The following is a 23586-nucleotide window of genomic DNA, read 5'->3' as shown; positions in this document are numbered from 1 at the left end:
CTTTTTTTTGTTGATTGAAATTTTAGTTTCGTATCATCTCATCAACCTCATCGTTCATCACATCATCAAGAAACAACCAGTTAATCAGAATAAACCAGGGCTACGTAATGCTTTCTTCGTTTTTTTTTTTTTTTTTGCTAATAATCATCCCACTTTAATGAAATTATACAATTAATTAAACTTATTTCCGAAGGGGGAATAATATGCTAATGATGATATTTAAGCGAAAATTTGGTTTCATATGATAATTTAATGCGTGTTCCTTCAGCTCACCCTCTCTCCACCAGTAATGCATGTTCACAAAAAGTGAAGACAACTCAACGCAAATTGCATGGAATACAGCAAGTAAGGAAGACAACAATAATAACAACAACAACAACAACAACAACAAAAAAAAAAAACGGCCCACATTTTAGATATTATGAAGTTTATGTCTTCGGAGAAATTGCATGGCTGTGTTTATCAAGAGGATGCTTTCACTTTGAATGGGATCAACATGAGTGATTAGGTTCATTGGATTTTCTTATTTTCAATAAGGCTGAACATTTAAAGAGACGACGCATAATTCATGACATACTTCTAGAACAAAGAGAAACTAAAATTCTTTATAGACATTTTGACGACGACGATGATGATTATTACTTCTATCGGGTTAAATTTTGCGTTTTTCTGTCTTGGTGTTCTCTCTCTCTCTGTCGGTGTTTTTTTTTATTTTTTATTTTGTATTGTTGCCGCAAAAGCAAAATATCAGGTGATGATGGCATAATGAAGGGTCTAGGATTTTTCTTCTTCTTATTCTTCAACTTATTTGGAATGAAATATAAATTACTACAGAAAAGACCCACATTTAAATAAACGTCTATACACACATGTAGAAGTATTTATCCATCTCTTAAATTATTACTTATTCATTCAAATTTTTTTGGCTCTTTTTTTTGGCAATCAACTACATTTGGACTAATCATGACGGATTTCTATGAATCAAAAGAGCTAACCCAAGCACAAATAAAAATCGTTACTGATTGTGTACCAGTTCTTGAAGATTTAAATATAAAACTTGGTGAAAAATTCTACAAAAGAACAATGAAAAGATATAGTCAACTAAAACCTTATTTCAATGAAACACATCATAAATTATTAAGACAACCTCGTGCATTTATTTATACATTAACACAATTTGCTAAGAATATTCATGATTTATCACCATTAAAAGAAGTTCTTGAACGTATAGTTAATAAACATGTTGGATTACAAGTTAAACCAGAACAATATCAAATGTTAGGTGAAGTTTTACTTGAAACTATGGTTGATTTATTCCCTCCAGAAATGGTTGATGATGAATTTGTTGAAACTTGGAGTACAGTTTATGGAAATCTAGCAAATTTTTTAATTAATGCAGAAGCAAAAGAATATTCTAAAAAATCTTGGTTTGGTTTTAAAGAATTTAAAGTAACTAGATTTAAAACTGAATGTCTTGAAACAAAATCTTTTTATATTACTCCTGTTGATGGTAAACCTATACCTAAACCTGAAAGAGGTCAATATTTATGTATGAGATGGAAATTACCTGGGGCAAAATATGAAAAATCTAGAGTTTATTCAATTTCAGAATATCCTACAGCTAATGAATATAGATTAACTGTTAGACATATTCCTGGAGGTCAAGTTTCAGGATATATTCATAATGAATTACAAGTTGGCGATATTGTTTACTCAGGACCTCCATGTGGTTGTATTTATTATCAATCAAATAAAACCGACTTAGTTATATTAGCTGGTGGAAATGGTATTTCTGCATTGATGCCAGTTATTGAAGCAGGATTGGAAGAATGTAGAAAAGTCATATTGATGTATTCTAATCGTTCTACTGAAACAAGATCATTTTCTGAACTACTAAAACAATATAAAAAAAATTATGGAGATTGTTTTAAAGTTATTGAGTATATGTCTCGTGGTCGTCATACCGACCCCATTGACGAATATTGTAATAGATCTTTAACACTTGAAGATTTGGAATTCATCACTCCGGATCATGATGTTTATCTTATTGGACCTAGAGGTTATATGAAAATGATTGATGATTATTTGCAACTGAGAAATGTTAAACCACATTTGGATTATTTTGGACCTCAAGAAGTTATTCTTTAGGTTTTACTGAATGTACATATGTCAAATTGTTAGAATATACAGAAAAAATAATCACATCTTCTATAAAGAACTAATTGTTATCGTTGACCTCATTAGTATCCGCATTTGTAGTGGCATTAGTGTTGATATCAGAATTTGAGTTAGCATTGACATCAGCATCAAGTAAACTAATGATATTCTCATACTCCTCGGTGTCATGATCAGCTATTTGTGCCTCGACATAAATTTTATCCAGTAACCAGGGAACAATTGACATTACTGACATGACAATATCCTTGAAAATATTCTCCATATTCCATTTAAGCATCTTTAACCAATTTGGATCATTCAGTGTTATTAATTCAAGATCTGTTGTTCTTCGAACAACTCGTTTAACTGCAGCATCTGTTATTCTACCAATAAATGAGAAATCTCCATGAAACCTGATCACTCTATTTTCACCCGTGAAAAACATAACATAGGAATTGAATAATATAATAAATAACACCAAATACTTGAACCAATGTTGCATTAAATGTTGATTTGGTCTCACTCCAAGAAGATACAAAACTACACCTAATTTGAATGCATTGACACCAAATCGTGTACCAATGTCAACGATTCTTCTTTGAAGATCATCATTTTGTTGTTGTGCTTGACCCTCTGCTTGTTCTTGTTGTTGCTGTTGCTGTTGCTGTTGCGGTGGTGGTGGTTGTGTGGGAGTAGGAGGTGTATACATCATTATTTGTACCTTTTGCATCAACGATTCTCCTGATGACAGCTTGAACACTGAGTTTAATTTGGCAGTGCCCAGTGGGCTTAACAACAAATATGGATTATGAATACCATTATCAACAACAATACATTCTGAGGTATTCAAAGTAGCTTTTTTAATAACACCATCAAGTTCCAATGTCAAGATGTATTCTGAACTTGTCAAGTCTTCCTGAGCTACAAGTTTCTTTTCTCCTGTATTTGGTTCTATTAAGGTTTCATAAGTAGTACCTTCCATTTCCCATACTCTACCACCATGTACAGCAATTTTGGTTGGTTCAATGTGGGCTATGTTTGGCGATCTCAAATCTGGTGGTTGTATAGATTCTGATACAGATTCTTCTACAGGAATTGTAACTTCAGGTGTATCCATTTGTTCTTGTTGTTGATCTTGTTGGGGTAAAAACTGCAATCTTCCGTCAGATCTTACATCTCTCCAAAAGTCTCGACTCAATATTCCACCAGTTCCATTTACATTTGCATGTTTAAATACTTTTATTTTCACAACATTATGTGTTTCAGATAAAATCTCTTCATTTAAATGAAGAGCTTCATATACAGTAATTCCACTATCCAATGGATATTCTGGTATTTCTTCATCACGATATTCTATTTTTAATTGTTCAATATATGTTCTAACCACTGAAAGTTCATCATTACGAGCAATAACCCGTTCTTTGAATTCTTTCAAAGAAGTTTGGTCATTAAGCTCAAACATACATCTTTCATTTTGAAGATTTATAAGATCCGATTCAACAAATATATGAAAACGTTTAACTGTCAGTGTGGGTGTTGCCATTGCTTGTTTGGTTGTATAATTCGTGGGTTGTTTTCAGTTTTGAATATGTTTTTTCTTTTTTTTTGGCCACTTGTATTCTTTTCTCTTTTTTTCCTTCTACCGAAAGCGTATATCCGAATTTCTTGTGCGACAAAATTGTTTAGCATCAATACAAACAGGTATCTTCTCATGATGTATTGTAGTCGTGGTAAGGTTGAGTGTATCAGTTGAAACGTGTTTATTATAGCAAGTTCATCCATTGAGAGATCAAGAGTGGATTATTGTGTCAAATACCTATAGCAGCAGAAACACTGTAATCTAGTTTATGTTAAACAGAACTGTTACCAAGCTACTAACGAGACGTATACATCCATTCAAGTATACTACAGTTCTGCTATCAATTGTGATTCCAATATACTTTTCCAGATCATATACTTTGTACTCAAGTATGTGTTCAAAGAATTTCATGGAACCTATGGTCGTGCATAAATGTGAAGTATAATTACCACCTATGGAAACATAATGAAAGCATGCTCTATGTCATTACTGAATAGTAAGCATTTGATGTAATATATTTAGCTAAGACCATAATGGACATGGCAAAAATTATCACATATATTATGTTAATTTAGTGTGTACGTGTATTGCTTACATTCTGCTTGCTCAAATGGAACCAACCACGTTGTTAGTTAAACGTATTATTTTCCAGTCCGCAAGCAACGCATCTCTCCACTGGGAAAACCCAAATCAAAAAATAAAAAAAAAACAGTCTCTCATATAAGATTTAACCTTTCGTAAATTAATCAATTATAACTTCAAAACTAGTCGTTTTTCCACATTCTTGTTGATCTGGAAACTAATTACCGATACTTGCTTGTTCAAATCTTACTATATTTTCTTTCCTTTTTTTTAAAACCTGATGTATTAGAATACTAGAGTATACCACCCCATTATGAATTGTACCAATGTCCCAAAACTAAATAAATTAAAGAAAGATAGCTTGTTAAAAAGAGATGTTTTTGGAAGAACAATCTTACATATTATTATATTACTGAGTGATATTGAGTCATTACGAGTATTAACTAGAAATACAGATTTTCAATCAATTTTACAATTGACTGATTTTGAAAATGGTTGGAATTGTCTACACTATATTATTTATTACAAAAAGATAAAGTGCCTTAAAGTATTAGTGGAGTATTTACAAAGGATTTCAATTCAAAATAATCTTTTCCATCCAAGTTCTCCATTAATGGAGTTGTTGAGATGTAAAGATAGATGTGGGAATACTCCCTTGCACTTATTGGATAATGATTTTAAAGATCTCCTATGGATTCCGGAGTATATCGATGAGGAAATTGGATTTAATTTAAAATATAGATACGAGTCATTGATTCAAGAAGATGGTGTAGTTGACAAGGACACGCATGTTAACACAGAACAGAGGAAACCATTTTTAAAATCATCGAAAATAGAATGGAATGAAAAAAGAGGAGGGTCAGAAGTATATGTGTTGGGACGTAATAGTAATAATCAGTTGGGTGTTGGTGATTCAACGGATAGAGTTACTCCAACTATGTTGTCCCATTCAAGTTTCAAGCAAGTTCAAGAAGATCTTGATTCTATTAGTGAAGTTTTACAACAACCTCGATATAAACAAATTGTAATCTCCAAGAATCATTCATTAGTGGTTACCAAAGATGGTGAAGTATTTTCTTGTGGTATTGGTGCAAGAGGAAGATTGGGACATGGAATAGAAGATTTGAATGATTATTTTAAATTTCAGAGGATACTGTTTTTTAATGATATGTTTATTAAAGATGCAGCAATCTCAAACAATCATTCAGTGGTGTTAACATCACATAATCAAGTCTATGCTTGGGGTTTAAACAGTTTCAATCAATTGGGAGTACCTAATAGCGCTGTTTCCAAGAAGAAAAAAATCACACATTATTTGGACAACTTTTTGGCAACACCAACACTAGTGTCCGGTGAACTTAGAAACGTTGGTAGTAATTTACTAGGAGTGAAAGTATCGAAAATTCATTCTGTAGTTTGGTCAAGAAATGCATTGTATTTTTGGGGATTAAATGTTGGACAGATGGGTATTGCATGTACCCATGGTGATATCGAAGTCAAATTGCACGATCAAGCACTTAAGGGAGAAATTCAAGCATCTCCTAAAATGGTTTCATTAAGAGATGATATTAAATGTGTAACCACAACTACTATATTAACTTATGTTGTCACTAGCATAAATGAAATCCACGCGTTTGTGAATCATAAACATTTGAAACTACCCAAGATACCAATCAAGGGATATAATGACAAACATTTTGATTTATTTAAGCCCAGACGAATCACAGAAGCAGCCGTGATTAAGAAAATTGTCACAAGTGGTCCAGATCATTCCATGATTTTGTTAAGTAATGGTTCTGTGTTGAGTTTCTCCTTAAATATGACGGATATCAAAAGCACGAAATATACTTCTGTTTGGAAGGCTTATGATCGTGATATGGTAGCTCTTGATATTGACATGTCAGAGGATGGTTCAGTTGTCTTGTGTACCAGAAATGGTTCTGTTTATATAAAATCGGCTGTTTCAAAACAAAGAAAGAACTCGATGAGTGCCACCACGCTTCCAATAGCTACCACCAAGAACAAATTCAAGAAGATTGAAAACTTAAACAAGGTAGTTAAAGTATCTACATTTGATTTCCTGTCCTTTGGTTTCATTCGAGATGACATTGATATATTGCCATTGAAGGTTCCTAAAAATGATTTCTTTACGGATATTGAAAACCTATCGCCAATTATTGATTATGTTCCTGATAGAAAGCAACTGGAATTATTGAATTTTGACTGTAAATTGGATACATATATGACAAATTTCATCTATCCAAAAAGCCAGCATGACGTTGACGTTGATGATGATGATGATGAAGACGGTGTTGTATTTCAAACGCATACAACGTCTAAGGAACGTGTTGTTGATTCACTTGATGAAAATTACCATAACAAGTATGATTATACAAAGAATAAACCGATTCCCCCACTCATTTATCTTTATAGATCTGTCTTTTTCTTTTTTAAATCTTTCCACTCTTTTTTTTTATAGGTTTTGGTGAAGATTCCATTGACACTCACATTCCTGAAAGATAATGTAAATGTCAGTGACAAAGGATATAACGCTTTTGTTGAGTTTGAGATGATTCCAGATATTAGATTTGGTTTTCACAAGCAAATACTTGCTTCACGCTCACCCGTATTCCAAAAACTATTCGATCTCAATGATGTGAATGAGGTATTAATTGCCGACAATTTTAAAGCTGTATGGGTACCAGAAAAATCAACTATAAATGTTCTTACAGAGATTCAACTGTTTTCTGTATTGTTGGTCCTCCACAGCGTCTACACGGGTATTAAACTTGATATTGCACATCATTACGGTTCACGTCATAAACTTCAAGAACGTATGAAGTTGGTTAATGACCAATATAATTCGCTTTGCAATTTGTTTGATATCAGCCATAGTAAGGATTCAGTGGTTGAAGCATTTGGAGAACTACTTTTGAAATCGGAAGGTGATGTGGTTTTAAAATTAAACGATGGTAATCTTCGTGCTTATTCCTATATACTAAAGTCCAGATCGGCGTTTTTTGAAACCATGTTTTCTGAGAGATGGGATGATATACAACAAGATAAGGAACTCGATTTCACTGGATTGTCCAAGTTTCAAATGACCATTATATTAAGACACTTGTATGGTATAAGTAATGAGAACCTTTTGGATTATTTCATTGGTAAAACCACAGATCGAGATGTTTTCATTGATGAGGTTCTACAACTTATTGAAATTTGTGACGAACTTTTATTATTCCTGCTCAAGTGTTCACTTTCCGTTGCTATTTGTGAATTGATAAGTTTAGAAAATGTTGTTCCTCTTACAATTCATTCACAGTATTTGTCTTGCGACATGATTTTCAAAAACTGTTGTTGGTACATGTATAACAATTTAGAAGTTTTGATATTTGATTCTGGTTTCACTGGCATGCCACTGGACATCTTGAATAAAGTTGAGACTGAATTTCAATATTTAAGCAATTGCAAATTGGTTGACCACAAACCATATAATGATTGTTTCTTTGAATCTAGTTCTGATTTGGTAGCTGAATTTATCCATGAATCTAATACCTACAATGAACATTTTATGAGTGATCGAAAGGGATTTTCATCATTTGAACCATTGATTGATAATATCTATTCTGAAATATTGAAACCAAAGGCTGTGGTCAAGAAGCGTAGATCAAGAAAGAGTTCCACTATCAAGAATGATATCGTTGACTTTAGACAAGGTTTAATCAAAGAAAGGGTTGAAGAAGCTTTGATTCAAGAAGTTATTGATGATCATGATGGTTTTACTGTTGTTGGTAAAAAATCAAAACAGAAATCCCCACCACCAAATTCAGAACCAATTTTATCCAACACTAAATCAGAAACACTTACAAAAAGTCATACTTCAGTTGGTCACACTGGTGATGTTGCAACTGCTGGTCTTAGTCCATTTTCCAACTGGGCAACTAAATCGGCAGTTTTGGAATCAGAAGCTTCCACGAGATCATCAACACCGACAGGTAATGTTACATTCGAGGTGCAACCCACATTGTCAAAACCAAAAGTACAAAAAATGAAAATTGGTCCAGTTGCCAAAGTATCTCAAAAGGAGCGTAAACGTTTGGCCGCTGCTTCTGCTGCTGCTGCTGCTGCTGAAAATAATACAAGTACTATGAATTCTAAAGATTCTTCTAAGGCTTCTCCATGGTCCCTCCAAAGCTCCAAGGTTTCACCATCTATCAATCTGAAAATTAAAGATTTACCTGTTCTTGGATCATCCCGATCTATTCCAAAACACTCCCCACCTGAAAAGAAAACAATATCACCAATTTCAGCGCCTACTTCAACTTCTCCAACACCATCATTAGCCGATGTAATGATGCAAGAATCATTTGCCAAATGGTGGGAAGAAGAGTCCAAACGAGTTCAAAAGGAGATGAAAACATCAGGAAGGAATAAAAAACCTCCATCTCGAAAAAAAACCAATGGCAACAAAATGAATGCACGAACAGTGTAATCCTCATGCACCTCTGTATCGTATATGTATATATTTATGAATTATAATAAAGACTTTATCAATTATATATTTCACTCTTTAATAATCAACTTGATCTGGAAACCATCCATATTGTTCTAAATCTACAAAAAGTCCTTCCAGTACCTGGACATTCTCACGACGTAATAATTCAGCTTGTTCAAACTGTCCATTTGCTTCTCGTGGGGAAATTTTACCACTTTTCAGTATTACTCTCCACCAAGGTAATGTATCAAGATCAATATAATCGGGGTGATCTTTTGACAAGTTTTCATTTAATTTTGGAATAATGTATGATTCTTTTTTTAATGCATTACCTACTTGTCTTGAATTTTCAGGTTTGTCCAATAATAAAGCAATATGTCCTTTCAATAAAATTGTTAGTAATCAAAATAAAACAAGATAAGTGATTCTTTGTTTAGTAATTACATACCATAATTTGTAACATATCCATATGGAATTTGTCGTACTACAGAATATACTCCAAAATAGAATGCTTTACTTTCATCAGTTAATCTCATAATGTAAGGAGAGAAATGAAATATTGAATCCATTGATTAACTTTTTATTTTCTATTTCTTACGTGCGCGTTTGGATTTAAATTTCATAAATCCGCTCGGAAATGTGTTTATATTGAATCTCTATGGAAAAACAAATAATAAAGTAATAAAAAAGAAAGTCGAAGAATTTGAAAAGCAACGTAGTATGAAATGATGTAAAATATCGTTCTGTTGGATTTACATCAACAAAGCAATAGCACCACCAACAGCTAAAGCAAATGCACCAGTATGAACATTCTTATTGGAAGAGCCAGCACCGACAAAAGTGACAACTGGAGGAGTTCTACCAGTTGCAATGGAGGAGTTACCATTACCACCACCTAATGGCAAGATGGTGAAACCTGGACCTTCGTCAGTTTCTTGACTGACATGGGGAATTGAAATAATTTCATCCGTGATTGTGGTAGCAGGAGTAGTAACTGGAGTAGTTGCAGGAGTAGTAACTGGAGTAGTAACTGGAGTAGTAACTGGAGTAGTAACTGGAGTAGTAACTGGAGTAGTTGCAGAAGTAGTTGCAGGAGTAGTGACTGGAGTAGTTACAGGAGTAGTTGCAGGAGTAGTGACTGGAGTAGTTACAGGAGTAGTAGAGATTGGCTTGGTTTTATGTTTTGGACAATCAGTACCCTTGGTTTCACAATCGGTATCAGTGATAGTAACAATTGTTTTTTGGGTTGTGGTGACGGTATCAATCAAACCAGCAGAAACAGTGGCTGCAAACAAAATAGCGCAAGAAATAGTTGTGGAGAATTTCATTGTCTATGAGCAAAAGCGAATGTGTTGATGAACAACTCAAAAGAAGAAAAATCTCTGATGGTAGGGGAAATTACACTGCCTTTTATTCTGTTTGGTTTCTAGGAAAAGTGTCTATAATGTGGATTATTTTTGGAACATGGTGTGTGTATGTGTGTGTGTGTTTTTAGTGTGTGTGTGTATTGAGATTTGTGATATTTTTTTTTTCATTCTTGTTATAATTACAACTCAGGATTCTATTGTTGGTATAACCGCCTTAAGGAAATTGATAATTCCAACGAAATTGGTCCCTTTTGAGTCACTATTGCTTTAATACCAATTTATTAATGTGAAGATGTTGATTGGTTCACTATGATACTATGGAATTATTTAATTCGTGAGAAAACCCTTTAATTCGGTAGCTCCTTAATAAGGTCGAAACGTCTAAAATATCACAACTACATTTGAAGTGTGTGATAACTCAAAATTTGCTAGGGTCTTTACAACAATAAGTAGCAAGGTACTCCACCGTTGTTTTGCTTAATCCATTTCTTCCAGTAATAGCCTATTGTCAAATGAAAAATAATAAAATCCATTTGGGACTACCCAACCAAAGAATTTACTTATCTTTGAGCAAAAATTTGAATACACAACATAGTGCATACCGGAAACACAGTTTATTTATATTGACTGGTATTAATAATCAACCAGCTATGAATAGGAATTGGAATAATATATGCATTGTTATGGGTGAATTCAGATGCTAAAAGTCTTTCTGGGTCGTGCGAAATTTAATTCCTGTTCTATCAACAAACGGGGGGGGGGGGGGGGGGGGATTGGAGAAAAAATTCATACACACTTGGGATACCAATGATAATCTCTGTGTGGATTATTACTACGATTGCTACTTTAACTCACACCACATGATATGAATTGGACAACATTACTAATATTAACAATTTCATTTTTCAACTTCCAAAAATCCTTTGTCACGGCAGCAGAAACCGAAAGACCTAAGAATAGAATCGTGTTCCATGAAAGTAATCTAACTCGTGACGTGGCTCTCGAAATATGGGATTCAGATAAGGACCATTTTGAAATCTTATCAATTGGTAATCAAGATAATAACAATATAACATCATATTTATGCAACTTACCAGGACAAGATCAATTTTCCTTGGATTCAAATGAACCTAGAACAACTTTGCATGATTTGAAAGAACAAGCAGTTGAATTGATTGCTGAATCTTTTGACCAAGATAAATGTTTATATGCATTTGGAATACTTGGTAATTATTGGACTATTGGATATTGTTATGGTGATAAAATCATGCAATTTCATGAAGATTTGGATGATTTCTTGAAAGCTAGCCATAAACCAAATCACCCAAATCATGTATATGTCTTGGGAAGATTTCCAGGAAGTGAACGATTTAATCTGAAAGTTACCAAAATATCTAATCAGGCTATTTACGAACCTAAACTTAAACTTGATACACGAGAATTTTCCGTCAATGAAGGATATAGTCATAAACTAGAAGGTGAAATTTGTGATCTTACTGGACAACCTAGAAAATTATCCATCAAATATGTCTGTGATTTAAGTAATACCAAAATTGAGATATTGGAAATCAGAGAAATCAAAACATGTCAATATGATATGGTAATCAATATCCCGAATCTTTGCAAATTGAATGTTGAAAGAGAGCATGTGATGGACATAGTATGTACACAAATATTTGCCTAATTGGAGGTGATACCACCATCATTTCCTGTAAATATTATTAATAGATGATTATGAACTGAAATATTTAACCTCTACTGTAAGTTCATCTGTAATAGTTTGTTAGTATCACCGTTTTAAGGAATTTGTCTTTGGGGTTATGTGCAGTCCCTTAATAAATTTAATGGACTTTGAAAATATATGCACCTCCTCGCTTTGTTCAAGTTAGCAATGGAAAATGTTAAAAGAAAAGAAAAAAGATCACCAAACAAAAGAAAAATTTTCTTAGAACAATAATAAACCCGTGTTCCGGTGTGTCTGTGTTTGCAAACCATTATCTTTTTTGTTTGATATCATCTGTTCCCATTAATAAAGACAGAAATTGGCTTAATTTGATCTCTTCAGTTGTCCAATATAATATTTGTCCATTCACTTATTAATCAATAGTTTATCGAAATCCAGTTCAGGAGACAACATCAACATCGTATAGCATTAATGATATCGACCAGTCACATTCTACCAAGGATTACTGCCAAGTCATCCATTACCGCTTCAGCCACAAGAAATATGTCATTATTTTGGAAGGTGTTGGGTATGGATGATTCCAAGAATAAGGAAAAAGAACGTCCAGTATATAACTGGGATGAGTCTCCATATGAAGACATACGTGAAAGAGCTGCATTAATTAGAGCCAAGGCGTTATGTCCAGTTACTCATAAACCAGTCAATTTTGTTTGTCCATATTCGGGTATCCCAACACATCATTCTAAAGAAGCTTGGGAACAAGATAAAGAGTATCATGAATTGAAGAAATATGAAAAATTAAAAAAAGTTAATCTTTATGAACATGATTTAAGATCTGGTAGACAATTCACTGAATTTGTATTCCCAAAAGCACAAGAAAGAGATTTCTTGGTAAATTTAAGTAACTGGGATTCCTTTTTCTATACCAGAGATTTCCCACCAATGAATGATGAATTCAATTTGGCAGCAGCTACAAAAGTCATGACTTATCCAACCACAATTTCATCACTTTTATTCAAACATACTCCATTTCTTTTGGAACCAAAGGGACCTTTAACTCTTGAAGGTGCCAAATCATTGGGTGCTTTGAAATATTCTTTGTATCCACCACAACTCGGTAAGAGCTCTGGTACTGCCAACAATTCATCTGAAGAAGATGATGAAACTATTTATAAAGAAAGACCAATGAGATTATTCATCATTGGTCCAAAGATGGAATCATTACTTCCAGGATATGTTTGGAAGCAAATGGGTTACTTATTCCCAAATACAGAATTTGAAATTCACCTCATTGGACCAGAAGCACACTATGATAGAAAGACTATGAAATTCAGCAAGATTGACAACTCCAATGGTAGAGCTTTGGTTGAAAGATTTGATCCACAAATTTCTGTACATAAACAAACCATGTATTGGGAAGATGTATTTGCCATGGGTGATTTATATCCATTTGATCCATACTTGGACTGTTTCTTCTTGTTCCATCCAAACTTCAACTCAGTAGATTCCATCCATTGGGAAAAGACCATTGCCACTTTATTAGAAACCAAGTGTCCTATTTTCATTACTGGATATAATAAAGAAGACTCTACAAAGAATTACAAATGGGTTACTGAGAAATTCTCTGAAGACCTTGATATCTTGATGCACGAGTGTGAAAATCCATTTTCTTGTACAAAATACGATCTCATGAATACCGATCCAACAAATCCATTACAATTGAACAATCAATTGTTCGGTATCAGAGGTAAGAGATACTACATAGACGTGTAGATATTTTTAATTCATGTAAATAGTTAGTTCTAATCAATAAAGACTACAAAATTATGTTAATTTTGTTGTAAACTAGGACCTCTACTCCAACCGGTAATTAAGTTCCGTTGGACCATAGTAGTCCATTTTGAATGGAATATTTCTTCGTGATAAATAATCATCAATCATAATCATATAACTTCTTGGACCAATGAGATACACATCGTGTTCAGCAGTGATGAAATCTAAATCTTCCAAAGTCAATGATCTTCTATAATATTGACCAACTGGATCAACTGCTCTACCACGAGATAAAAATTCCACAACCTCAAATCTATCACCATATGTTTTCTTGTATGTTCTTAATAATTCACCAAATGATCTTGAATCAGTAGAACGATTTGAAAATAATAGTTTCACATTTCTGCATTCTTGTAAACCTGCTTCTATAACTGGCATCAATGCTGCAATTCCATTACCACCAGCTAATACTACCATATCACTTTTGCGACTTTCATAACAACAATCACCACATGGTGGCCCAGCATAAACCACATCGCCAACTTGTAATTGATTATGAATATATCCAGAAACTTGTCCCCCCGGAATATGTCTAACAGTTAATCTATACTCGTTCTCCTTTGGAAATTCCGAAATTGAATATATTCTTGTTTTTTCTAATTTTTCATTGGGAAGATGCCATCTCATACATAAATATTGACCTCTTCTTGGTTTAGGAATAGGTTTACCATCAATTGGTGTAATAAAAATTGATTTTGTATCACAACACTCAACGTTGAATTTAGTAACTCTAAATTCTTTGAAACCATCCCAAGCTTTCTTTGCATATTCAACTCTTTCAGCTTCAATCAACATATTGGATAAATTACCATAAGCTGTTGCCCAAGCTTCTTTAAATTCATCATCAGCAACTCCTGGTGGGAATAAATCAGCCATTGTTTCTATGAAAACTTCTCCAAGTAAAGGATATTGTTCTGGTTTAACTTGCAATCCAATATGTCTTGATATGATTCTGTTTAGTAGTTCTTGTAGTGGACTCAAATCTTCAATATATTTAGCATACATTAAAATTGTATACGCAAATGCACGAGGTTGTCGTAATAATTTAGTATTTGTTTCATTGAAATACGGTTTAAGGTTATCATATCTTCTAACTACTCTTTTATAAAACTTTTCACCTAATCGAATATCAAGCAGCTCGAGAATAGGAATGGATTGGTGGATTATTTCAATTTGTCTAGCAGTTAATGGCTTTGTTTCAAAATATCTCGACATGATCAATAGAAAATTGTTGCAAATGTAGGTTAAAAGATTATTTGTTTCAATTAAACTGGATGAATATTTCCCCCCTCATACTATAAAGATTTTATTTTGGAAACATTCAGTGAATCATTCCTCTATATATTTCATTATCAAGGCCATTCCGGTGAATAGGGGTCCAAAATTCAAATTGTCATTGCTGAAAAATCATCAGCTGATAAATTTGCCCTGGAATTCAAACGCTTATGCATGAGAACAAAAAAAAAAAAAAATAAAATAGTAAATAGCTACCCTGTTAAACTAACATTGATAACACGTATTTAGTTATTTGACAAATTCAATGACTTTATTCTAGCACCAATTGGGAAGACTTGTAAGGAATCAGCTCAATGTGTTGGTACTCGTCGTATATTGTTGACGGTTGACCTCCGGCTTAAAAAGTAACAAGAATGAACGAACCCTATAATGATTGGCGATGAGTTCGACTCAAATGAAAAATAATATTACTGTACATCTACATAGTATTCTAGAACAAACTGAGCTTATTTCTGACGTAGCCAGTTTAGTAATATTCTATGCATATTTTGTATGTGTCCTCTTTTGTACTTTCTGGTGATAAGGCAAAATACAAAAACGTTTGGTTGCGAAGAAACAAAAAAAAAATCGGCTGATGGTTTTTGTTGAATGAATATTCCTGTTGGTTAGAACATGATGAGGAGGAGGGGGGGATGAAGTGGCTTTTTTTTAATTATCATTACTTTATCTTGGTAAATTCAAAGAACAAATCATACTATACCTGCGTTTTGCACTAAAAAAATTGACGACTGTAGTATGTTTAAAATTGCATCACTAATAACTTAATGGTCTTCCTTATATAATTTACGAAATATTTAAGTTACGAAGTTTTCTTTTTCCATTGTTCTCTTTCTTTCCTTCTGGGTTATGGCTTGTTGATTCGTGGCCGGTTTGGAGAATCCCATAACAGGGATTACAATTTTACAAGAGTGGGGTGCATTTAATTGTATTGATTAATGATGGATCATTCGATGCATTCAATAAGGATGACTAGCTTACTAATTGCAAATCACCAGAAATCTGTATTCTGGAATGTTGAATCCATCTGAAATTCGTGGGGCGAAGGAAAGAACAAGAGACTGAAAGAAACAGAAAAAAATTATGAGCTGATTTTCAATTCAATTTGTTTGTTCGCTGAACACAACGGCACACAGAAGCGTAAAAACAAAATCCTATCGGCCGAGCCAAATATGTTGCTGCAAACTTAAAGAACAAAAAGATATAGACACATTGTGAGTTATGAAAAGAGTGGACTTGGTTATGTAAGATGGTGATAAATACAAGTGATGTTTATTAAAAAAATCCATGGGATAAGTTTTCTATTGTTTTCCTCCAAAACTCCTTATTACATACAACTTGTGATAATGTACTATTCTCTAAGGGAGAGATTCATCTGTGGCAACACTTATCAAAGAATCAACAAGTTGATTTAAATCCTCTTCACTAATGATATATGGTGGCATTATATACAACAATTTCCCAAAAGGACGAACCCAAACACCTAATTCGACAAACCTTTTTTGATATAATGCAACATCAATTGGGTTATTCATTTCAATCACTCCCACAGCACCAAGTACACGAATTTCTTTGATCTTTTTGTGACCTGATTTCATCAACGGTTTGAATTTCTTTTGTAATATCTTTTGAATGTTATCGACTTGAGATTTCCAGACACCGGTTTTGATAATCTCCAAGTTACGAACACTTACAGCACAAGCAGCTGGATTACCCATAAATGTCGGTCCATGCATGAAGCAACCGGTTCGGCCACCGCTAATGACATCTGCTACATTTCTTGTTGAAATAACAGCAGCCAAAGTCATATACCCTCCAGTTATAGCTTTTCCAACACACATGATATCTGGGCAGATGCCAGCATGTTCCTGAGCAAATAGTTTGCCAGTTCTTCCAAAGCCAGTGGCTATCTCGTCTAATATAAGCAAAACATCATACTTATCACAAAGTTCACGAACTCTTTTCAAATACTCTGGGTGGTACATACGCATTCCTCCTGCCCCCTGAAGTATAGGTTCCAAGATAACAGCTGCAATGATCTTATGATTTTGCTGTATTTTTTTCTCGAAATCTTCAATATCAGTATCATCCCATTCTTCATCAAACCTTATTTTTGGTGCCTCTGCAAATATATTATCTGGACCATAACTGGTGTAAATGGTATGCATTGAATTCTCTGGGTCACTGACAAACATTGGTCCAAATGTATCACCATGATAACCTCTCTTGATAGTTAAGAACTTCTTCTTTTCAGGTTGTCCTTTGGAATCCCAGTACTGAATGGCCTGTTTCAACGCTACTTCAACAGATACCGACCCACTATCACATAAAAAGACGCACTCTAATTTGGGATTTGTCAATTCAACTAAGTATCTGCACAATTGAATTGCCAGATCATGTGTTATACCTCCAAACATCACATGTGACATGATGTTTATTTGCTTTACCAAAGCATCATTTAAATCTTTGTTATTGTATCCATGAATTGCACACCACCATGAAGACATTCCATCAATCAATGACTCACCAGAGTCAAGGTGTAAACGAACACCAGAAGCTGACTTTACGTGGTAGCATGGAAGTGGCTTCGTCATAGACGAATATGGATGCCAAATATGTTTCTTGTCAAAGTCCTTGTCATTTAGAATTATCAGACTCATTTTTGAATTTGGTTAAAATATTTTTGAAAGGTTGTATTTTTTTTTTTTTGCAATTGAAGGAATTTATATGTAACTTTTTTTTATTATTATTTTGCTTCGACAATACCCAACAATTGTCGCACGGTGACTACGAGTCAGGGTCTAAAAGTTAAACCGATGAAAAATTCGCTCAGTGGTCTATAGAAAAAGATGTATTTTGTGTTGCTTATATTTGTTTTGTTTAGAGCAGACTCAAATTCGGTGATATAAAAGACAAACGCCACGATGATTTAGAGTAAATTACTTACACAGATAAATAATATTTCTCAACAAAATCTTGAAAAGAAATAGAATAAATTTATCACAACTTTTATTGAATATTATTTTTGGTGTACTTGTTTTACCTACTTTGAGACCTAAAAATGAAAGCAGTATTTATCACAGGTACAGATACTGATGTTGGAAAGACATTCGTATCTGCGTTGTTGACAAAGGCTTGGGATGCTAATTATTGGAAGCCCATTCAAACAGGATTGGAATCGTGTCAAGGAGATACTGAGACTGTGAAACAATTGACTAATTTCCCAGAAGATCGATTTGAAAGACCTCAAGTGGAACTCGATATTCCTTTATCGCCATGGAGGGCAGCCTTGAAAGAAAATAAACCACAAATAGAAGTTAGTGAAATCAAGATTCCGCCAAAGTACTTGAATAGCTCAAAGCCATTGATCATCGAAGGTGCAGGAGGGTTATTTGTTCCAATCAATGAAACAGAGATTACTACAGATTTGATTTTGCACCTTGATATTCCAGTTATTTTAGTTGCTCGTAGTGGTTTGGGAACCATCAATCACACTTTGTTGAGTTTGGAACATTTAAAGAATCGTGGCATAAATAAAGTATTTGTAGTCATGAATGGTCCAATCAACAAAGATAACGCTGAAGCAATCGAAAAGTTTTCCAAAGGAATTAAGATTATTGCCAATATCCCTCATTCAAAGCCAAATGACATTGTTAGCCTCTTGAAATACGTACCTAGTTTAGATTCTATAGAAATAATAAATTGAATCATGCACAGGTGACTCGTTTAACAATTTTTTTTTTCTCATTGTATACGCAATGACTCGTAGTCATATTGAGTAAGTGAGAAAAAAATTTTGTTGAATTTTGCAACTGGGTATTGCACCAACTGAGCCCATTAATTAATGCATGGATCCAAAGCTTATATAAACCACCTTGAGTAAGCTACTTTTTTTTTTGGTAATTCTTTCAATTTTATTTTCTTTTCTTTCAATTTTCCTATCATTAATTTACTGAATTGAAAATGAATACCAATGGGGATGATAAAATCAATTCTATTGCAAGTTTAGAACAAAGCATAGACAGTAAAGAGTCTCAATCTAAACCATCATTAGAAAAGAATTTTGGGTGGTGGTCACTTTTTGCTGCTAGTTTTTCATTGACCTGTTCATGGGTAGGAGTCTCAGCTTCTTTTGGGACTAGTATTGGTTCAGGTGGTGCAATCATTATCATTTATGGTTTGATGATTGCAGGTTTCTTTAGTTTATGTGTTGCTATCACCTTGGGAGAATTGATTTCCGCTTATACAAACCCAGCTGGTCAGTATTATTGGACTCTTCAATTGGCACCTGAACGTTACAGGAAAGTGCTTGCATTTATAACTGCATTGTTCAGTTACTTTGGATGTGTTTTCACCTGTGCATCAGTAAGTTCCTCCCTTGCAAATTCAATTCTTTCTCTGTATGTTCTTAACAATCCATCTTTTGAAATAAAAAGATGGCACTCATTTGTTACTTTTGAAGCTATAAACTTGGCACTTTCAGTTTTCAATATTTGGGGTAGGTACTTGCCTCATATCTTTGCATCGGGTCTTTGGATTTCACTTCTTGGATTTGTGGTAACTATGATAACTTGCCTTGCATGTTCTTCAGGAAAATATAATCTGGGGAATTTTGTATTTAGTGATTACACCAATATCACAGGATGGAACAACAAGCCACTATCTTTTATAATTGGTTTGATTAGTCCTATTTGGTGTTTTGCTGGTTTAGACTCAGCAGTACATATGGTAGATGATTTGGGAGTAAAAGCAGGTAAAGTGCTTATTCCTCGTGCTGTTATATGTACAGTTGTTTTGGGTTTCCTTACAGCATTTGCTTATTCTGTGGCTATTTTTTTCTGTGCCACTGATATTTCCGAGGTTGTCGAGTCTACATTACCCCTTTTAACCATTTTCTATCAGTCAACTAGGAATAAAGGTGCTGCTATATTCCTTGAAGTTCTTACTATTCTAACTGGGATCATTTGTAATATTTCAGCCCATGCCTGGCAGGCAAGGGTTTGTTGGACAATGGCCGGATCAGAAGCACTTCCTGGGTCTAAATACTTAAAACAAATCCATCCTCGTACTAAACTTCCAGTGAATGCTCATTTCTTTTCAACCTTTTTAGTTGCTGCCATTGGATGTATTTATATGGGTTCTACCACAGCTTTCAATGCCATTATCACTGGATGTATATGTCTTTTATTGTTATCTTATTCTATCCCTGCTCTACTTCTTTTGAGAGTACGAAACAAAGGTTTTGCTCATGGTCCATTCTGGTGTGGCAAACTTGGTTATATTGCCAATATTTTGACAATCTTGTGGACTTTATTTTGCTTGGTTTTTCTTTCCTTTCCTTATGTGAGACCAGTTACAAGTACCAACATGAACTATGTATCTGCAGTTTATGGAGGAGCTATTTTAGCAGTAATAATTTGTTGGTTTCTGTATGGAAAATCAAGGTTTATTGCAAATAAGTCTGAAATATAGTGTTATAAAACATAGAAACTCATATAGTAGAATTACGTATATAGTGTTTCACGTGATAATCAAACATGAGTTGGCAACATGTGATTTCTGTTCCCGTGACGCGAATTATTGTCCGTTTAGTTCCCATATGTTTCTAACCGAAATTAACAATACTCTTTTGAGAAGTGTAAAACTGACCAATATCTGTATTTTATATCAGAATTTGGTTACTATTGGTTCTATTTAAGCTGATGAATCCTGGCTTATTGTGATTGGCTGTCTGGCAATTTTGACATGGTTACAAAAAGCAAAACTTTTTAGGCCAGAGTACACGAAAAAATGTTTGCTATTGCGATTGTCAGTTAGAAGCATCTTAGTAACGTATGAACGAAACTGGAACCTGTTGCAAACTTGTAATGCTGAATACTCTATACAATTTGTTCTTACTAACAAATGTTCAATTGTTTGGAAAATGACAAATTTATGCATAAATAGTTTTTATAAATGAAAAAGAGTTACGGGTGCAAATCCGAAATTTTCCCTCAAAATTCGTATAAATTCATAGCTAAAAATCAATTTTACTAAACTATTCGTATGTACACAAGTACCCACTTATGCCAAGAAACGACTCAACGATCACTATGCTAAAAGTGCAATCTTTAACAGTTTTAAGAAAAACAATCATTTATTTTAAAACGCCAATGATATACAACTATGTATATACAATCAAACTTTATATTCATAGCAGCCGGGGGGGGGGGGAGAAGAAGATACACTACACATAGATGACTAAACTTAGTTACCACCCAAAATACCACCACCAGCTAAGATACCTCTAACTGGACTACTGATAGCTTTAGTAATGGAGTCAATAGTAGCATCGATGAAACCACCAATACCAGCATTACCATAAGTGTTACCGTTACCAAATAAACCAGCAGTAGCTTGGTTTTCGTGTTGTAATTCAGCACCAGTACTACCAGCACGTTTGGTTTTAGTAGCAGCCAACATTGGTTTTTGTTCTAATGGAGCAGCAACAGCCATGGAAGCAGCAAAAGCAATAGCAGTAACAACTTGAAATTTCATATTGATGATGTCGATGATGATTGAATGATCGATGAACCAAGAAAAAAAACAAATATAATTGAAAAAAAAATTAGAAGAATATTCTTGAGTCTTTATATAGGAATCTGAAATAGGCAGATAGTGAAATGAAAAGATAATCTTCTGTTTTGTTTTAGCTCAGTATTTACATTAGTGGAAAAGTACCGTGGTTGGCGTTTACATTATTGTAATCGTTATGTTGGCTTTGGGTATTTTTTACGCGAGACTTATTGGAAAGGGGAATTGATTGTGGATACTAAAAAGGTGATTTGTATTGCATTATTGATGATTTTTTGATGAGGCCTAAAGATTAAGTTTGATCTTTGAATGTGTGGGTGCGAATCTTTACGGAATGTAAAACAAACAAACAAACAAAAAAAAAAACATATTGGAACAATAGATGATGGATGATTGATATTGACGCGATCATAACCAAGATGTGATATCTACTGTCTGTAACAATGCTGTTGGTTCATTTCGTGATATTGATTGATATCGACTAAGCGTTGATGAGCTTTTAGGGTACAGTAAACTTGTAAGCCAATGGTGGTTGTCTGAACCAGGGAAAGGAGTAACCGTGAATGATTTGCAACATTTTCCACGATGCAAATCTTTATAAAATTCAATTCCAAATATAATCAAACCAATAAAATATTCACCTTTACAAATGAATTTGGAACTTACTAGTAAATATCATTCTCATAGTTTGAAAATCTTTACCTTCGAGTTTTGATAGGAACCTCTCACGTGATCATGGTATTTTTTAGTATATTGCAAAAAAAGAACTCTTCGTATAATTGACCTGTAGAACTATAAAGTTTGTTTAAGAGTATATATAGCAAAAATAGTAGACGAACTGAAAATAAAAAAGAACTAAAACGTTAGGGAATCTAAATATAAGAAGTAATATGAATGGAAATAAAAGGAACCGAATTCAAAAGACTTCAAGGTTGAAAAGAACTAAAACCAGCCACTAATCCAAGAAACAATTTTTCCGAAAAGACCACTAGAAGATCCTCCAGTGGATGCTGAAGTGGTTGCTGCGGAACCAGAATCTCCACCGTCAGTAGTTGGGACATCGTCGTCACATTCATCGTCATCGCCCGGTTCACCTTCATCATCACCTCCACTGGTAGTATAACTAGTTGTCAAAGTAGTTGGTGGAGATGTTTGAGTGGTTGCTGGTGGAGCGGTAGTTGTGGTTGGATAATCATCATCATTGTCATCATCAGTATCACAATCAAGGTCATCACCACCTGGGTTTGCAGCAGTTGTTTCTGCAGGAGAAGAACCAGTAGCAGTTGAAGTTACAGCTGGTGTGCTTGAAGATCCACCACTCCATGATGACCAAATTGAACTGACCCAGGAAAGGAAAGAAGCATTAGCTGTAGTTATAATAAAAACAGTGACAAATAAAGTAGTTAATCTCATTGTTGAATACCAGCAAAGATACAGTCGATAATTAACGAAGGAAATGAACTAACTACACAAAAAAAATAATAAATAAAAAAAATTAGAAAAAATTTCAAAAACCGAACAAACCAGGATATTATTCTTTTCTTATATATTGTGAATAATGCTTGTATACCAGGACTGGTATCATTAATGGTCGTTTTCCCCTTTTTCTGTGTATAATTGAATAGTGAAAGCTTCTTTTCCTTAATAGTTAAAAACATCATTGTTTCGCAACACTCCATTTTTTTTTTTCACTTGTTTTCCTAAAACAGTAATTTACAAGATCGCTTTGCCAAAGGAAAAAAAAATTCTACAATCTAGATCAGCGTCTAAAAAGTATGAAATTTCCCTAAACACGTAAAAACATCTATGAAATAAAACGTACCTGTGGTTGATTTCTATAATATAAACCACCTGTTGTACCTTTAATCCCTCCCCTTAGATTTCATCATTGCAATTACTTTCTTGTCTTGGGAAATTTTCCGTTTTGTGTGGTTTTGAGGTCAGTTGCAAAAATGTCTTACAGCTATCTACATGCTAAGTAAACTTGGAATACTAGTTTCAAAAGTTCTTGACGAATTATGCC

General features: G+C 33.9%; 13 protein-coding genes across 13 annotated transcripts; 7 read left to right on the top strand and 6 right to left on the bottom strand. All coding sequences in view use genetic code 12, as the record gives it.

Moving 5' to 3' along the window:
- Positions 1 to 963: 963 nt before the first annotated feature.
- CTRG_05862 (uncharacterized protein) lies at positions 964 to 2148 on the top strand (the record flags this gene model as incomplete). The annotated part of the gene is made up of 1 exon (XM_002546338.1): positions 964 to 2148. One exon carries the CDS (start codon positions 964 to 966, stop codon positions 2146 to 2148), a length of 1185 nt encoding a protein of 394 aa, XP_002546384.1.
- Positions 2149 to 2218: 70 nt separating this feature from the next.
- Positions 2219 to 3700, bottom strand: FGR34 (Fgr34p; the record flags this gene model as incomplete). The annotated part of the gene is made up of 1 exon (XM_002546337.1): positions 2219 to 3700. The coding sequence occupies one exon, from the start codon at positions 3698 to 3700 to the stop codon at positions 2219 to 2221; it is 1482 nt and encodes a 493-aa protein (XP_002546383.1).
- Positions 3701 to 4631: 931 nt separating this feature from the next.
- CTRG_05860 (uncharacterized protein) lies at positions 4632 to 6797 on the top strand (the record flags this gene model as incomplete). The annotated part of the gene is made up of 1 exon (XM_002546336.1): positions 4632 to 6797. One exon carries the CDS (start codon positions 4632 to 4634, stop codon positions 6795 to 6797), a length of 2166 nt encoding a protein of 721 aa, XP_002546382.1.
- Positions 6798 to 6887: 90 nt separating this feature from the next.
- Positions 6888 to 8810, top strand: CTRG_05859 (uncharacterized protein; the record flags this gene model as incomplete). The annotated part of the gene is made up of 1 exon (XM_002546335.1): positions 6888 to 8810. One exon carries the CDS (start codon positions 6888 to 6890, stop codon positions 8808 to 8810), a length of 1923 nt encoding a protein of 640 aa, XP_002546381.1.
- A 755-nt stretch (positions 8811 to 9565) lies between these two features.
- Positions 9566 to 10141, bottom strand: CTRG_05858 (uncharacterized protein; the record flags this gene model as incomplete). The annotated part of the gene is made up of 1 exon (XM_002546334.1): positions 9566 to 10141. One exon carries the CDS (start codon positions 10139 to 10141, stop codon positions 9566 to 9568), a length of 576 nt encoding a protein of 191 aa, XP_002546380.1.
- A 904-nt stretch (positions 10142 to 11045) lies between these two features.
- CTRG_05857 (uncharacterized protein) lies at positions 11046 to 11864 on the top strand (the record flags this gene model as incomplete). Its single annotated transcript, XM_002546333.1, has 1 exon — positions 11046 to 11864. The coding sequence occupies one exon, from the start codon at positions 11046 to 11048 to the stop codon at positions 11862 to 11864; it is 819 nt and encodes a 272-aa protein (XP_002546379.1).
- Positions 11865 to 12335: 471 nt separating this feature from the next.
- On the top strand, positions 12336 to 13637 carry MSS51 (Mss51p; the record flags this gene model as incomplete). Its single annotated transcript, XM_002546332.1, has 1 exon — positions 12336 to 13637. One exon carries the CDS (start codon positions 12336 to 12338, stop codon positions 13635 to 13637), a length of 1302 nt encoding a protein of 433 aa, XP_002546378.1.
- Positions 13638 to 13718: 81 nt separating this feature from the next.
- CTRG_05855 (uncharacterized protein) lies at positions 13719 to 14912 on the bottom strand (the record flags this gene model as incomplete). The annotated part of the gene is made up of 1 exon (XM_002546331.1): positions 13719 to 14912. One exon carries the CDS (start codon positions 14910 to 14912, stop codon positions 13719 to 13721), a length of 1194 nt encoding a protein of 397 aa, XP_002546377.1.
- Positions 14913 to 16348: 1436 nt separating this feature from the next.
- Positions 16349 to 17650, bottom strand: CTRG_05854 (adenosylmethionine-8-amino-7-oxononanoate transaminase; the record flags this gene model as incomplete). Its single annotated transcript, XM_002546330.1, has 1 exon — positions 16349 to 17650. One exon carries the CDS (start codon positions 17648 to 17650, stop codon positions 16349 to 16351), a length of 1302 nt encoding a protein of 433 aa, XP_002546376.1.
- Positions 17651 to 18051: 401 nt separating this feature from the next.
- On the top strand, positions 18052 to 18696 carry CTRG_05853 (dethiobiotin synthase; the record flags this gene model as incomplete). Its single annotated transcript, XM_002546329.1, has 1 exon — positions 18052 to 18696. One exon carries the CDS (start codon positions 18052 to 18054, stop codon positions 18694 to 18696), a length of 645 nt encoding a protein of 214 aa, XP_002546375.1.
- A 257-nt stretch (positions 18697 to 18953) lies between these two features.
- On the top strand, positions 18954 to 20462 carry HNM3 (Hnm3p; the record flags this gene model as incomplete). The annotated part of the gene is made up of 1 exon (XM_002546328.1): positions 18954 to 20462. The coding sequence occupies one exon, from the start codon at positions 18954 to 18956 to the stop codon at positions 20460 to 20462; it is 1509 nt and encodes a 502-aa protein (XP_002546374.1).
- A 774-nt stretch (positions 20463 to 21236) lies between these two features.
- On the bottom strand, positions 21237 to 21527 carry CTRG_05851 (uncharacterized protein; the record flags this gene model as incomplete). Its single annotated transcript, XM_002546327.1, has 1 exon — positions 21237 to 21527. The coding sequence occupies one exon, from the start codon at positions 21525 to 21527 to the stop codon at positions 21237 to 21239; it is 291 nt and encodes a 96-aa protein (XP_002546373.1).
- Positions 21528 to 22505: 978 nt separating this feature from the next.
- On the bottom strand, positions 22506 to 22976 carry CTRG_05850 (uncharacterized protein; the record flags this gene model as incomplete). Its single annotated transcript, XM_002546326.1, has 1 exon — positions 22506 to 22976. The coding sequence occupies one exon, from the start codon at positions 22974 to 22976 to the stop codon at positions 22506 to 22508; it is 471 nt and encodes a 156-aa protein (XP_002546372.1).
- Between the last annotated feature and the right edge of the window lie 610 nt (positions 22977 to 23586).

The sequence above is a fragment of the Candida tropicalis genome (assembly GCF_000006335.3).
Source record: "Candida tropicalis MYA-3404 genomic scaffold supercont3.10, whole genome shotgun sequence".
Taxonomy (NCBI): domain Eukaryota; kingdom Fungi; phylum Ascomycota; class Pichiomycetes; order Serinales; family Debaryomycetaceae; genus Candida; species Candida tropicalis.
This window is presented reverse-complemented; position numbering and strand designations above follow the sequence as displayed.